General features: G+C 36.9%; 1 protein-coding gene across 1 annotated transcript; it reads left to right on the forward strand.

Annotated features, from left to right (window-relative positions):
- The first annotated feature begins 411 nt into the window (after positions 1-411).
- On the forward strand, positions 412-12,890 carry LOC105048261 (protein SGT1 homolog). Its single transcript, XM_010927522.3, has 10 exons — positions 412-763; positions 3,300-3,369; positions 5,086-5,210; positions 5,584-5,740; positions 7,816-7,912; positions 8,037-8,102; positions 9,742-9,880; positions 11,266-11,348; positions 11,551-11,655; positions 12,560-12,890. The coding sequence occupies exons 1-10, from the start codon at positions 604-606 to the stop codon at positions 12,665-12,667; spliced, it is 1,110 nt and encodes a 369-aa protein (XP_010925824.2). The 5' UTR covers positions 412-603; the 3' UTR covers positions 12,668-12,890.
- Positions 12,891-15,501: the final 2,611 nt, after the last annotated feature.

Below are 15,501 nucleotides of genomic sequence, written 5' to 3' on the forward strand. Positions count from 1 at the left end.
TGCAAATAGTGGAAAGAGAAGCACCGGCAGAAGGAACATTCGAAGTGGAGAACATGAAGCACATGACGGAAAGGAGGAGATAGAAAACGAATAATATATATATATATACACTGACCTTTATGACACAATTCAATTGTAGAATAGATTAATGATGTGACCGATTAATACTCAGAATAGGACCATTTTCTCCGATCCCACCCATGTTGGCCTGCCATCAACCCGAGCCAAATAGTAATCCCACCCATGCGAGACCCCGTCAAGTCCTGCTCCGACCACGGTCGGCATGATCCCACCCACCCGCACCAACATCGGAAAGAAATGTCGGGCCTCGCCCGCCTTATCCAAGCCTTCGACCCTTCTCGTGTCCGGTCGATCCTTTTTAAACCATGAGCTCCAAGCGGCAATGGGTCCCGACTCCATAGCCGTCGGTTCGGAAGAGAAGCGTCTAGAACCCTGTAGCCCCCGCGATCCTTCCCTCTCTTTTCTTCCCCGACTTTTCTCCGGTGTTCGTCTCCTCCTCGCCTTTTGGGTCTCCTTTTACTTGTTCCCTCGTTGTTTCTCCCCCTCTTTCTCTCGTTCCGGTGCTTCTCTCTTCCTCCTCGAATGGCGACGGATCTCGAGGCGAGGGCGAAGGAAGCCTTCGTCGACGATAACTTCGATCTAGCCGTCGATCTCTACACACAGGCCCTCGACATGGACCCCAAGAACGCCGATCTCTACGCCGACCGCGCCCAGGCCAATATCAAGCTCGAAAACTTCACTGGTAGGCATTCGCTGATAAAAAATCCTCTTATCCATTTGTACTGGTAAATCTTTCTAGGTTTTCAGCTTTTATTTGCTCTTTCATGGGAGTCCATTTGCCTGATTTGTTGTTACCTGGGGTGAAAACTTTGTGTGGTTCATGATTCTTTGTTGCCGTGGATTTATGTATAAGTTGTAGCACGTTAATTGACTGATTTATTGATGAGTACTCTTTTCTTTATTTTGCGATCCCTTGTTTTTCTTATTTTCTCTTTTCCATAGCTCGTTTAGATCGCTGATTCGATTTGTTAGACTTGTCATATTTATTATGGTTTTTCTCGCACATTTTGAAATATTGCGGCTTCCTGGGACCAGTCCTTGTGTAATAGCGAGTTATAATTAGGCATATAATGACTTTTTACGGGAGTTCCCCTTGCAAAAGATTTTCAGTGCTAAACGTGGAGTGATATTACTTCTCTTGTTTTCAGTATACTATTTTTCAGTATATTGATTTATTAAGGGTGCGTTTGGTTAGCCATTAAATAAGTACTTTTTTTGCTTTTTGATTTTTAAAAAGCAAAAATCAAAAAGCAATGTTTGGTAACATCTTGAAAAGCAAAAAAGCAAAAATCAAAAAAATCAAAATAATTGCTTTTATATGCAAAGCAAAAATTTTTTGCTCTCCAAAACTTACGTTTCTATTTTTTTTTTTTTTTTTTTTTTTTTTGCTTCCCCACGTCTAAAATGCCAAATCAAGAAGTAAAAAGCCCGAATCCTTCTCCCTCGTCGAGCTCTTCACCTCTCCATCCCCTTTTCCCTCTCTTCCTGAACCCTTCTCCCTCGTTGAGCTCTTCAACTGCCATCTGCCATCCTCAAACGTTGCTTTTTGCTTTATAGCAATATAGTTACCAAAAATACTTTTTGCTTTTTTTTTGCTTTTACTCAATAGCAAAAATAAAAAAATAAAAAATATTTTTTAAAAAACAAAAATCAAAAAGTATTACCAAACGCACCCTAAGATTGTTGTGACAACAAATCAAGCGGTTTAATTACATTAGTAATCCATAACGAGGAGATATGGATAAGAAATAAAAGGGTATACTAACACAACGGCGTACCACCATTGCTACGGCTGGCAACTGGTCATTCTCGATTTACGTTATTGGCTGTCCAGGAGTAGTTGCTTATTCATACTGCATATGTTTGTTTTTATGCCACTTCCTCTAAGTAACTATATTCAAAAAGAAAAAAAATCATTTAAGTTAATAATGATGCAAGAGTAACTTAGACTGAAATTTCACAGCATGGTCTTTTATATATTCTGTATTTTCAGACTGAATGTCATTCAGCAACTGTAAGTATACTTGTGGAATTCGAAGCCGCCCTTCTTCTTAGAGAAGTGAAGGATCCGTTTGGTTGGGGTATTCTAGATTACGGGTTATTTCAACAATTCTTAGGAATCATTTATCTGAGAAAATGATTACAAAGAAAAGTAACTTTTATTATATTTAGTTGATGGAAAAATTACTTCGAAAAATGATATTGGAAAAAGATTACTGTGTTTGGTTGGAGGTAATCTTATATGAAAATGTGGTAAAATTTATCAATATACTCTCCAACATTAAATATTTTTTTAATACTACAATAGCGTTATCATCTCCATCAGTTTTAATATAAGAATTATCATTATATAGCCCTTTGCATAATGCCATCCCCATCTTAATTTTTTTGCAAAAACTCTCTATTGAATGAATTTAGAAAGACATCAAACAAATTTAATAATTACATAGCAATTTTATTGGGATTATTTTTGTTAAGTATGGATTACCATCACTCGGGAATTTACCAAATACCAACCCCCCCATGGTATTTGTTTTACCTTCTCTCTCAGAAAAATAAGCATGGGATCCATCATTTTTTTACCATCTCTCTCTTCCCTTTTTCATACCAAACATGGTAATCTGACATGGGATACATTTTCCATGCCAGATTACCCCCAACCAAATGGGCTCAAAGAAAAATCTGAAAAATACTGTGAGTCAGTAGGTTGTTGAGATCTACTCACATGGGTTAGAGCTTTAGGGGCCCAACTGTAGTTCATGAACATAATGGAATGGAATCATACAGCTTCTGATTAGATGCTTCAATAGTCTCGTTGGTCCTTGCTGATTGTGGGTCAAACGCTTACCCAAGTCTACCTTTATGAACCTTTGCTATTTCTCACTGATTTCCTTTTATGTATGTCTAAATGTGAGATAAGAGCCTTATCAAGCATCCTTTTATTTCATGTTTTTCCTCCTAAATTTTTTATAGCATAATGATTACAAAAACTACTGCATTCTTAAAATACTATACAATCGCAATGGGATCCCAACTTTCCTTTATTCCAATGATGTGTTTGCTGCAGATTCTAGTCTGAGTCTGTTGTTTTATTGCTCTTTTTTTTTTTTCAGTTCTTTTTCATTGTCATCTAATCCATAGATCATTGCCCTCCTTGATATCTTTCCATCATAGGTACATGTTGTGACTTTTATGTTAATTTTTTATTTATTTTGCAGAAGCTGTTGCAGATGCAAATAAAGCAATTGAGTTAGATCCTTCGATAGTGAAAGCTTACTTGCGAAAGGGGTTGGTTTAATTTTCCCGTAACATTATGTTGTTATGTTCTATTTGTAATTTTATATAGTTGACTTTGTTGCATACCTTGTACATTGATGCTGCATTTTAATTATTAAGGTCTAATAGTATTGTAATTGAGCCTTTAGTATGGGCATGACCCTTTGATTCTCATTCATTGGACTGAGTGTTTCGAAATAAGGCTTGGGCCTAAAAGTCTGTAACTGTCATCCTTGATTGTTGTATAAATGAAATACAAACCAGAACATTTTTTGCTTGATGAAATTAATATCATCACTTTTAAATCTTATTTTTAAGGCCATATACATATGTGTATATGCATGTATGTATGTTAGCTTTGTTAACTTGAATATTTAACTTTATCCAAGTGCCTTTGAAAAAAAAAAAAGAGCACACTACATGAGTGCTATCATATGCAGGTCCTGGTTATTTTAGATACTGTTGGAGAACTTAGTAAAAGGTATTCTTTCTTTTTTTTTTTTTTCCCTCTCTCTCTGAGCTCTGTGTCTTGTCAATATGCACTAAATCATATACAGAAATAATAATTTGCATTTGGTTTAAAACTGTGCCTGAAGGCTGCCTTTGGAAGCAAAATAAACAATCTAGAGTAGCCAGGTAAATGGAGCAATTTTGAGGGGAAAAGAGTGGGTTCAATTATTCCATATTTTATAGGAGTAAGTTAATCTTGGGTTAAGTGGGGTAAGTAGGTTAGGAGAAAAAGTGGAGCATTTATGATGTACCAATTTTTCTGAAAATCCAATTCTGCTTTTCTGAAAAGGTGATTTAGTCCATATGCTCAAACGACTGTTTCACTGAAAGAGGTGGAATAAATCGGTTAGGTAACTCTTATTCCTCCTTATTCCACTTCAAAAAGCAGCCTAAGAAACTGATGGTTACAACTTGTAAACAGACTTTGTTTATTTGAAAAAAAAAAAAAAAAACCCTAAATTCTTCTAAAAGTTATCGAGAAGATTTCTTGAGCAACTTTCGAAAGCATGTCATTTAACACATGGAATGCTAGTGGGGGACTTACGAGGTCCTGTTGTTTTGAAGCCCATACTTTTCTTTAGGCATCTATTTATTGGATTCGGTTGCTGATTATTACTATTATTAGTTTAAGAGTCTACTTTGCAACACTAATTAGCTGTTTTGGCATATACTTATAGACATTTTTCCCAATACCTGTATTTATGTGAAGAAAGTGCATGCACTCATTTTGAGATAGTATTGCACAACAGTTCTATAAATGTACTACCTTTGAGCTTGTGCTTTTATGACCAGTTAGTCTCTCTTGAGGTTGGCCATCATGGTGTACGGTGTCAATAGGGTGGGTAGGGGGTCAATTTGGTGTATGGACACTAGGTATACCTTCCGTGCTGCGTATCATCTCAGTATTGGTATGGTATTCCTGGTCTACCAACAATACGGACTGGTATGGCATACCATATCTCTCCCTTCTAGTTATATAGGTGCCATTTGCTTAGCTCATAGTTCAGTCATTTCAGGGGGCCTGGAATATGCCATTTGATTTACATGATCAATTTACTATGCACTGCTTAGGTAGATGTCATCTACTATAGCAGTTTTGACATTTCATGTGGCTTGTTAGTATATTGAGGATTCTGTGCTGTCCATTTATTTTTAAAATTTTCAATTGCCTTTATAAATTTTCTGTCAAATTTAAATAGTGTAAAATGCTGCTGATAGGACTGCTTGTATGAAGCTTGAAGAATATCAGACTGCTAAGACAAGTCTTGAAACAGGTGCCTGTTTGGCACCTGGAGATTCGAGATTCACACGGTTGATCAAAGAATGTGATGAGCGCATTGCAGGTATAAACTCAATTTGAACATCATGCTTTCTTCACACTAGATACAACAACAGTTCTGTTTAAATGCCATGCATGGATGAACCCATGATGAATAGGTCATTGATTGTATTTAAAGCCTATTTTTACATCAGTATTCATGATTCTTATCAATAAACTCCACTAAAAACTAAGTAATTGTTGTGTACACATGGTAATGTTTACTGCTGGAGATAGAATCTGGGCACTAAGTAATTATTATTATTATTGTCACCACTAAATTGAGTCTTAGATGTAGACCTGCAAGCATTTTTTTTTTTTTTTAATTCTTTCATCTTTGTAAATCTGAAATAGTTCGTATGAGATTTTCTTCATGTTCATGCTTGCCTTGTGTGCAGAGGAAACCATTGACTTGCCCAAAAAAGTGATGCTGAATGTTCCACCGAGTACCATGTCTTCTTCATCAAATATAAGTACTGAAATCGCAAAGGATTCTGACTCCTCGAAAGATGCATCTTGTCAGTCTACAGCGATGCCAAGCAAACTAAAATACAGGTGATTCATGACCTTCTAATCATGACTGACCTTCTAATCATGACTGACCTTCTAACTTTGTTTCATTTGTGATACTCATAAATCTTTTATGGCCCTGTGCATGTTCTAGTGTTTAGTAGAACTGCTCTCATATCAGATCTATTTGAAATAAGAGCACATGATAATGTCTTTGGTAGGGGTGGCAAGTGGTTGGATCGGGTTTGGGTTGGGTCAAGTAAAGATATAGCATGCAAAACCTTAACCCATACCTGGCCTAACCTGAGATCAGGTCAAGACCTCTAGACCCATACCCACCTATGGGTCAACTTGGTTCACCCATCTGACCCTAATATAATCATTTTGCAAGTCAATCCCAAATTAATGTAGTCTAACCTATCAAATCCAGTTCTTATAATTCTTATTGACTAAGTTTTTAAATAGATTTAAAGAACTACTGCTAAAAAAAAGACCAACCATTGAACCATTCAAAAAATTCTTATCCAAAATCATGATTAAATTCCACTTAAATTGTTTTGACCAAACAGAACCTTATCCTCATGACATGAGTCGGGACAAAGCATTGATCACACTGGAATCTTTTAAAGTTCGTGTCAGAAAATTTAAGCCATACCCTACCCTAACTAAAAAGATCCTTTACCTAGACCCAGCCCAAATATTTCAGGAAAGTCGGCTCAAATTTTGCCACCTACTTGAAGCCTTTTGCTATTTTCTGTTATCTCTTCATGTAATGTTTTGGTGTTTCTGATGCACATTGGAAGCTGATATATAGAAGTTGTCCCATTTGTCATGTTGTATTATTGTTTTCTTTAAGGAGTATTTATTTGCCGCACCGAGGGTTTGAAGTATTGTAATATGGGGGTATGCTGGTCATCTGTCAGTACAGTATCTACTGTAGTACACCCCCTTCTCTAGTCATGATTTACTAATTCGTGTCCCTATGGCATGCTGTATGGAGTGGTATGGCACATGGTGCAGGCGGGTATGTGCTGCACTATGGTTTGCTTTTCAGACCTTGGCGGCCCCATTAACCATCACGGAGCTTGAGTTGTCAGTGCAACTGTACAAGAAGAGTTTAATGCTTCTATCACTTTTTTTATTTTAGGGTAAGATTTTAGAAGTTGTTACTGTGAAAAGTAAAGTGGCCCTATAGCTTAATTTCTAGTGGTCTATGTGATGGTGTTATTTTTTCTGATTTCTTATTTGCAGAAGGTTTCAAATTAATTTAAGGTGAAACTTCTGGCAATTCAGATGGTTTAATAATTAATGGTCAAAAGAGTTAGAATATATTTGCTTAATTATTTTATTCAAGTAGAAGATTCTCTTTTGGATGATAGGCAGTGAGGCAGGGGAAGAAAAGTTGTTGGTGCAGTTGCTTCTGTGGAAATGTTAGGTTATCGTGCTTTTGTCACTATCTAGGTATTAGAGCAAATTAGCTGGTTTTAAGTTGTGGTAGCTCATTTAAATCAAAAGTGAAGCAGAGAATTTCAGGTTAAAACTGAGGACCCATTCCACCTAAGTGAATATGCCATAATGGGAAAGGGCACTTATTTTTGAGGAAAATTTTGAGGCCTATTTTAGGCTTTGTGAGATGCTTTCTAATGGTGAAATTTGCTCCATTGTGTCAGAGTCAGATCAGACATGTACAGGCCAATTCCTTGACTGACTTCTGCATTATACATTTTGTTTTTTGTTTTTGTTTTCATTCTATTTGATTTTATACATGCCCATTGTCTTGGTGGATGCTTCCATTATGTTGAAACTTATTATTTATAAAATATATGGAATTTGTATCTGTTTTGCAGTTTCAAGTAAAACTCATTAAAATAAAGTATATGCGCTATTAACAAAAATGTGTTCATATATTTTTATGTCCTGTGTTTAGTGGATGGGTCGAGTTACCATGTTTCATTTCTGTTTGTTGATTTGCTATTTTGTTCGCATAATGTACTGTAGTGAAGCATTAACTATTAATAAATAAATGTTGGTTGGTTTATGTAGTATTTCTGCTTCTTTCCGGTACTACATGCAGGATCATTTTTGCAATCAATGTTTGTGGTTTTGTCTTTGCAATACAGGCATGACTACTATAATTCTTCTACAGAAGTGGTTTTGACCATTTTTGCAAAGGGTATCCCAGCGAAAAATGTGTCTGTTGAGTTTGGTGAACAGATGGTATGCTTTTCCATGTGCTCTTTATCCCTTTTCCTTTTCCGATGATTTACTACTTTTACCAGAATCCAGGGAACATGATCTGTTTTGTGCCAATACTGAATGATAGTTATCTTCATCTTTTCAGTTGAGTGTTATAATTGATATCCCTGGGGAGGAAAAATATCATTTTCAACCCCGTTTATTTGGAAAGGTATGCACTTGTTCTGAGATTTTGTGTGTGTAGATAATATCCATCATCATGATACAGGAATGGATTGAGCGATGCTTTTATTCACCTTTAATGTATGCTGATCCTTCTCTTCTCCTTTCATGCTCCCTCATAGATTGGCACTGTTCTGTCCAGGGTCATTTGGTATGTTGAATCTGTTGTTTTATGAGTCAACAAATCATCTGTTTGATGTGAAACATCCTTTGTACAGAGTGAAATTTTTGCAAGTGATGATTCTACTAGAACATAAATTGTGTACTGCACGTGAAGATAAACAAACCAACACACCGGGTGAGGCTCAAAGGAGGTTGTGCTTGTGAGATAAACACATCATCCTTTTCTTTAAAAAATGAAGTTTGGATGCAGGGTCTAGAGAAAATGCAGAAGGCTTTGGAGCCCAAACGTGCATCTGGACTCAGTCTTTTGGTTATTGATTTGTCTGTTAAACAATCTCTGTAACCGGAACTTGCAATTTTACTCATAGATTAAGAAAAGAGATTTGAAGGGTGTAAAAGCCAATAACTAATGTGCTTTAGATGCAATGCACTCTAGGCAGAAGCTTTCAGAGCTGCACTTTCCATATCAACAGTTTTTCTGAAACTGACTGCATGTGGACGAATTAGATGTCTGTTCTGACTTCTGAGGGAAATTCTGCTTAGCATTCCTAGTATTGGCTGCTTTAATAGGTTGTATGGATATGGGTATCAGTGCCTGGTTTATCTATGCTTTCCTTGTTATGAATTCATATGCAAGTGTTGCTGTCAAAACAATGCCTATATATGTGTCAGGTGCAGATTTTGTAACATAGCCATCCGAACGGATATGCAAATATTGAACTGTTGGGTGCATATTTGTAGCATCCACATTACCAACTTCTAAGTGGCACTCTTGCCAAATCAGCATGATTCAAGCAGTCATTCTTCTCAATTTATGTCTTTTTTTCTCAGTGCTAATTATAATGTACATTAGGAGGCAATTTGTAGAAGATTGTATTATAAGAAATTAAGAAGGGTGTTTTCTGAAGCTTATTTCTTCTATAAGAAGTTGGCATCTTTGTCTATTATCCTCTCCTTTGAGAAAAGTGGGCCAATCTGCTAAACTTTCTAAATTTTCTTGATTAATATGGATAGCTAACTGCAGTTTCCTTTCTCTAGTCTGGGACATTCGTAGTGGAACATAAGCTTCCAAGACATGCCTTCACCTACATGTGTGAATTTTTGTTAAGTGATGTTACTGCTTATTCATATGCTTTTTTATTCTAAATTCTAATTTGGCACAATCAATCGTTGTTGTCTGAGCTCTCTAAGTTTCCATGATTGTTAACAGATGAACCTTGTGGTACATTGTCCTGTATTTTTTCACAGGAGATTAGCTGATTAGCTGCGCTTTTAGGTTTCATCATGATTAAGATTTTGTTTTATGCATTTGTCATGTTTAGGCTTCTTCATTACTTTTTTTAGAAGTTAGTCTGGCTGGTTTCTAGACTGAGTTAGCAAAACATTGTGTTGCAGATGCATTTCTAGACTTCTTTTCAAGTACCTAGTTTTATTTCTGTTTTTTGTTGCATTTCTAATTCTTTTTTTTTTCCTTGCTTTTCTGATGTTGGTCGGGCAACAAGCAGATTATACCCAAAAGTTGCAGATATGAAGTCATGTCTTCCAAAATTGAAATCCGTCTTTCAAAAGCCGAACCTATTACATGGACATCTTTGGAATTTAGCAACAAGAGAATAATTCCTCAGAAGATAAACACATCATCAGGTAGTTCACTTTCTTGTTTTGTTTTTGGTACATGTTCGTTTTCTTGACATTCTTGTTTAATATGGTGTTTTGTCCACATGGCCTTTTGCCACAAAAGAAGAGGGAAAAACAACTATTATGCCATTTGATTATTCTTAAATATGACAATTGCTACCAGAAGATCACTTGATAACTAGGTTTTCTTATCTGCCCATAAGTTATGCAATGTACATCTTTGATCATGTGTTGGAGCATGTGCTCACCTGTTGCAATGCAATTCAATATATCTGCCATTTAGTTACCTGCTTCTTGTTGACATCTGCACCACCTTTGCTTGAGAGTTGAGACTCTTTTAGTTGACAACTTTAATCTGATTTTTCTATAGTTACATTTTGCATGTTTTGTCTAACAAAAGTAAAAGAAACATTTCAATAAAATATAATGGAATTTAAAGGTGGTTTTGTCATTGCTGCTTGCAACCATGCAGTTGTCTCGGTAGCCATGCTACACATTTTAAGCAGTCCTATTCCCAAAATGATATTGATAATCTTATAAATAAAATGGTCCTTCCATTAGTTTTTTACAGAAGAATAAAATTTAATACTCTTACTATAAAATTGTGTCGTTTTCACACATGTACTGTTGTTTGTTTGGTTTTGGTGCATTTGTAGGCTGTTAATGGGCTTGAACTTGTCCATTTATAAGTAATGAGTCCTATATTTTTGTTTCCTAGTGCCACTAGATGGATCGTCCATTGTCTTGTTGCAAATTGCTTGTCGGTCAGAAGTGGATATCGTCTTTAACTGGTAGCAAAAACCAAATCTCAACAAAATATTCTTCCTTTATCTTGGGCCCACAAGATTTGCTTTATAGTTTCTTCAGTCCAGCAACTAAACTGTGCCTCGAATTTTCCATCCTTTTATTGACATAAGAAAGCATGCCTTTAGGAACAAATATTTTGTGAGTCCTGTTATTTTTTGGCATTCCTTTAGTGCCTTAGTGCTTTCTCTTTTGTTACTCAAATCCTTTTTCTAACTTGTCTGGGTGACTACATACCTTCCTGATGATTGCCTGAGACCAGTCTGGTTCTTTTCTCTCTGGTATTTGTTACTTCCGTCTGTATAAGTTTTTGGTTAAGTTGATTCAAATGTTGTGGATGTGCTCCTGAACTGGGTTGTGGTGCCATCAATCAGCTTTGAAGCACTATAACTGGCTTAGGAATATTACTTAAGAAGTTATGCTAATTTGGTTCACTAATGGGACTAAGAATAGTAATGGGAGGAAGATATTTGGAATGGTTTTTTAATTGAATCTCAGTGATCAGGATATTCTGGGCACTGAAAACACTCATATTAGTAATTCAGATATATTATATACTGATTATTTCATTCATTCTGAATTTGCAGCGCCGGTATCCCAGAGACCATCTTACCCCTCATCAAAAGCTAAAATTGATTGGGATAAGCTGGAAGCCCAAGTAAAAAAGGAGGTAAGTCAAATGACTTAAAAGTGAAGAATATGTGAAGAGCTTACGGTGGGAGTATTATTCTTGTGCACATATCCATTGATGCCTTTATTGAGCCTATTGTGTTTTCTGTATTTTCTTTTTCTTTTAAGTTTTCTCAATTTAAGGAATACCTCCAAGATCAACATATCATTTGCTTTCTTTATTTTCGGTTGCTTTCTGTCAGGAGAAAGAGGAGAAGCTGGATGGTGATGCAGCATTGAACAAATTGTTCCAGGATATATATCGAGATGCTGATGAGGACACAAGACGAGCAATGAGCAAATCCTTTGTAAGACATTTTTTTTCTTACTTATTCACTACATTTTTTTATACAAATGTAATTGATGGTTCTGATATTTATTGCCCTTTATAGACATTCATGTCATAGGACGTTAGCCTCCTATATTATATTATGATGATTATATAATTCTCTGTCCTTGTTAGGATTGCTTCATGGCAACTATTAGTAGGTAAGGATGTCAAAGGGGATGGATACACGACTTTTACCTGGAACTGCGTGGGATGGTTTTAACCGAAATTAAATGGGGATGGTTTTAGTGATGGTTTTAAAATTCAAAAATTGTTTGGTTTGCATTTTGGTAAATTGCAAATGACTAAATGGACAAATCCTGAAGGCTAGAGAGGTGGTTTTTTCTTCCCTCGGGTTTTTTCTTGATTATTGTGTTTGTTGGACTTGTTTTTAATTTGGATCATTGTGTTTTGTTGGATTGTTGCATTATTTTTGAATTATTTAGTTTGTTAGATGGTTGTGTTATTTTTTTTTTTAATTATTTTGTTAGATGGTTGTGTTATTATTTTTGGGCATATTTATTAATTGAGTTGCTATGAATTTTGTAAAAATTATAAATGATATCTTTAATTTGGATATATATATATATATATATATTGAAATGAATAAAAAAAAGAATGGTTTTTGGTTTTGGTTGTGGAGGGTTTTTTTTCAATGGTGGATATGGTTTTGCATTTCAAAAATCATTTGGTTTCGATTTCAGTTTCGGGGAATGATAGTGGATTTTGGGTTTGGGTTTGGTTTTGGTTTTGGTTTTTTCACTGGTCACAGTGAATCCACTCTGTTGATGTCCCTACTTGTAGGAAGGAAAGATTTATCTGTGAGGTGCCATCATCAAATTGTTTCTATTGATCGGATCTAATATGGTTATCATTTTTTATAGATTGAATCGAATGGCACGGTGCTGTCTACAAATTGGAAAGAAGTGGGTTCAAAGAAGGTAGGGGGAAGTCCGCCAGAAGGGATGGAGCTGAAGAAATGGGAGTACTGATCTTGTTGCTGATTCGATCGTGGTGCAGTTTTGATTGGTAACATGGCTGTGCATTTCAGTTCAAATTGTAGAATTAAGATTGTACAATTTCAATATGGATCAGTTTTTTCATTACAGAGTGGCCAATATGTCGTGTCTTTAAATGTCGATACAGCTCACTGGGTTTATATGAAAACATTGTATTTTTTAGGTTATATTTGCTGAAGTTATGTTGTTCGGTGCATCTCTGGCTCGTGAAGTTTCATCTTCCATTTCTTTTCTTTGTTTATACCTGTGGTAATTGGTCAACTTATTCCGATATCTGCGTAAGGAAAGCCGGAGATCACACGTGGTCTCGCTATTTGTGCAGCCCCATCTGCTCTTCTATTGAGACATGTTTGCCTATGATTAACGGTTAAGTCAGGAGATGTGCTGTGAGGCCGGAGGTGAGCTTGCTTGATAATCATGGCTGGCCGAGTAGGTGTTGCTGCAACGCTTCGGGTCAAGGAGTAGCAGTTGAGATTGGTGGTGATCCGAGGAGGATGAAGGTGGTGGTGGTGATCCGAAGAAGATTTGGATATTTGGAATGTATAAAAAGTTAGGTCATTGGTAATTTTTTAATGGAGAATAGAGTTTGATGCTTAAGTTAGTTGGCGTTTTGGAAACAGAAAGAGAGAAGGAGGAAGTAGAAATTTTTTATTTTAAGTAAAATTTATCGGAGAATTCTCTGTGGTCTCTTTTTGTAGAGGAGAGGAGAGATATATTATTTTAATTGTCGGTAATCATCTGAAGAATTGTGGTTCACAGTCTGCTGTAATGGGCGGTTAAAAAGTTAAGATGTGCATCACTTTTGGCCGTAATTGTCGAGAGTTTCACTATAACTGTTTGACATTTAAGAGATGTGGAGTGGGTTCATGTTCTTATAATAGCTCTATGTCCTGGGATCTTTGAGAATTGTCGGTTGTGGTCATCGGATTGAGTTCGACTATGAGGTCGGAAGTTGCACGACATAGTCCTTGACCGGTGGTCGAGGATATGAGTGGAGTTCAATCACAAGGTCGACGATCGAATGATGTTATCCTTGGAATGTAATGGAGGATGACATCTTTAAGTGGAGTGTGGTGTGGTCGTCCACTTCTTTTTGGCTCATGGGGGGATCGAGCTGGTGCTACAGTGATGAAGGTTCTTTCGGAGAAAGAGCAGGATATCTAAATGACGTAGAATAATGAGATGATGCTCGCAACTGAGATCAATAGACATGCCTCGGTATTCGTCTGATAATCATGTTTGATAAGAACTTTTTAGGAAATGTAACATCAAGTAGTAATATCGAGGATGCATCCTAAGGACAACAATCGAGGTGGTATAACTCCGTAACATTTGTCCTCCACTTCTTAGCTCGAGGCAGTTGCTTTGAAGAGGAAAGTAGTAGTTATCAGAATAAGTTCTTGGTACATATGTGGGTCGGCAAATCCGAAATGTGGAGTTCAGATGAACTATCGTGTCGCTTCATACTTCATCAATCTGAATTGACACGTCACTTCATACTTTGCAGAGCCAAATCGACAGGTTTCTTCATAAATTTTGGCATCGATTTGATAAGTCACTTTGCGAATCGCACTTTAATTATTGGAGAGATTCGATGGTTCATCGATTCTGATGTATTTATGAGGGATGGATCGTCGAGGTGGATCATTATTTCATCTTTGAGAATCGTGAATCGACGATTTCGGATGAGCCAGTCGGAGGTTGCCATCTATCCGATGTCGATTGGCCCGATGTCGTTTCATGCAGATTGGTTTGCATGGCCGAATCAGAGTAGCGGTGCATCGAAGAGTTGCTGATCGGGTGGCCTTGATCTGAGACACATGGACAACATTTGATGGCCCGAGATTTCTGTCTAGGCCATTGACGGGCAGTATATATAGGTCTGTCCTCCTTCAATTTCTATTCTTTCTATTGCCAATTCTTTTTTGCTACATTTGCGTCCATTCTGCTGGAGAGTTCTTACTGCTGCTTGTGCTGCTTTCTTCTTCAGCTTCGGTAGTTGTTTTCCAATCAAGCCTCTATTTTTTTATTCCATCTTCGAGTCTGTTTCTAGTTTGTTCCTCTTCCTTCTCCTTATTTTTCTTTTATCTATTTTCTTCTTTATTCCTTTTCAGTCTTCTTTTCCTTTGAAATGTCTTTCGATAGAAAGGATCGGGACAAAAGTCGTCGAGGTGGCTAAGGTTCTTGGCTGCTTCCTCCCAGTCCGAGTCTGAGGAAGGTCCTCGGATCACTACCAAGGTCACTTCATCATCCGAGCATCAGGATCCCGAACCATACAAGCTGGAGAGTCCTATGTGGGAATTCGAAGACTTTCTCAACCCCGGGAATGAAGAGTCATCCATCACCAAGGCTGACCTTCAAAGATTTTGATCTCAATACTCTATCCCTTTCGAGCTAGGAAGACCAAGTCTCTAGTGTTTCGAAGGGTCGAGTCGCCTTGTATGAGAAGACTATCCAAGCTAGTCTTCGATTATCTTTCCATCCCTTTATCTCTAATATTCTCGACTTCTTAGAAATTCTTCTGATGTAAATCACTCCAAACTCTATTTGGGTGATTGTTATGTTCATCATCATGTGCAATTGACTTCGTATTCAACTCAGGACTTCACTCTTTAGAGCATTTGTTCACTCTAAAGAAGCACTCCCATGAGAAAAGGTGGTGGTACTTTAGTCCTTGGCATGGGTGTAAGTTTATCTCGGACCTTCCTTCTTCTGTTCATGATAGAAAAGGCTAATTTTTCTTTGTTTCTTCAAATATTCCTTCGGACTTCAATTGGATCTGGAGTGATCCTTGGCTCTCTCCAAAC

This window comes from Elaeis guineensis, chromosome 7, assembly GCF_000442705.2.
Source record: "Elaeis guineensis isolate ETL-2024a chromosome 7, EG11, whole genome shotgun sequence".
In the NCBI taxonomy this organism is placed as follows: domain Eukaryota; kingdom Viridiplantae; phylum Streptophyta; class Magnoliopsida; order Arecales; family Arecaceae; genus Elaeis; species Elaeis guineensis.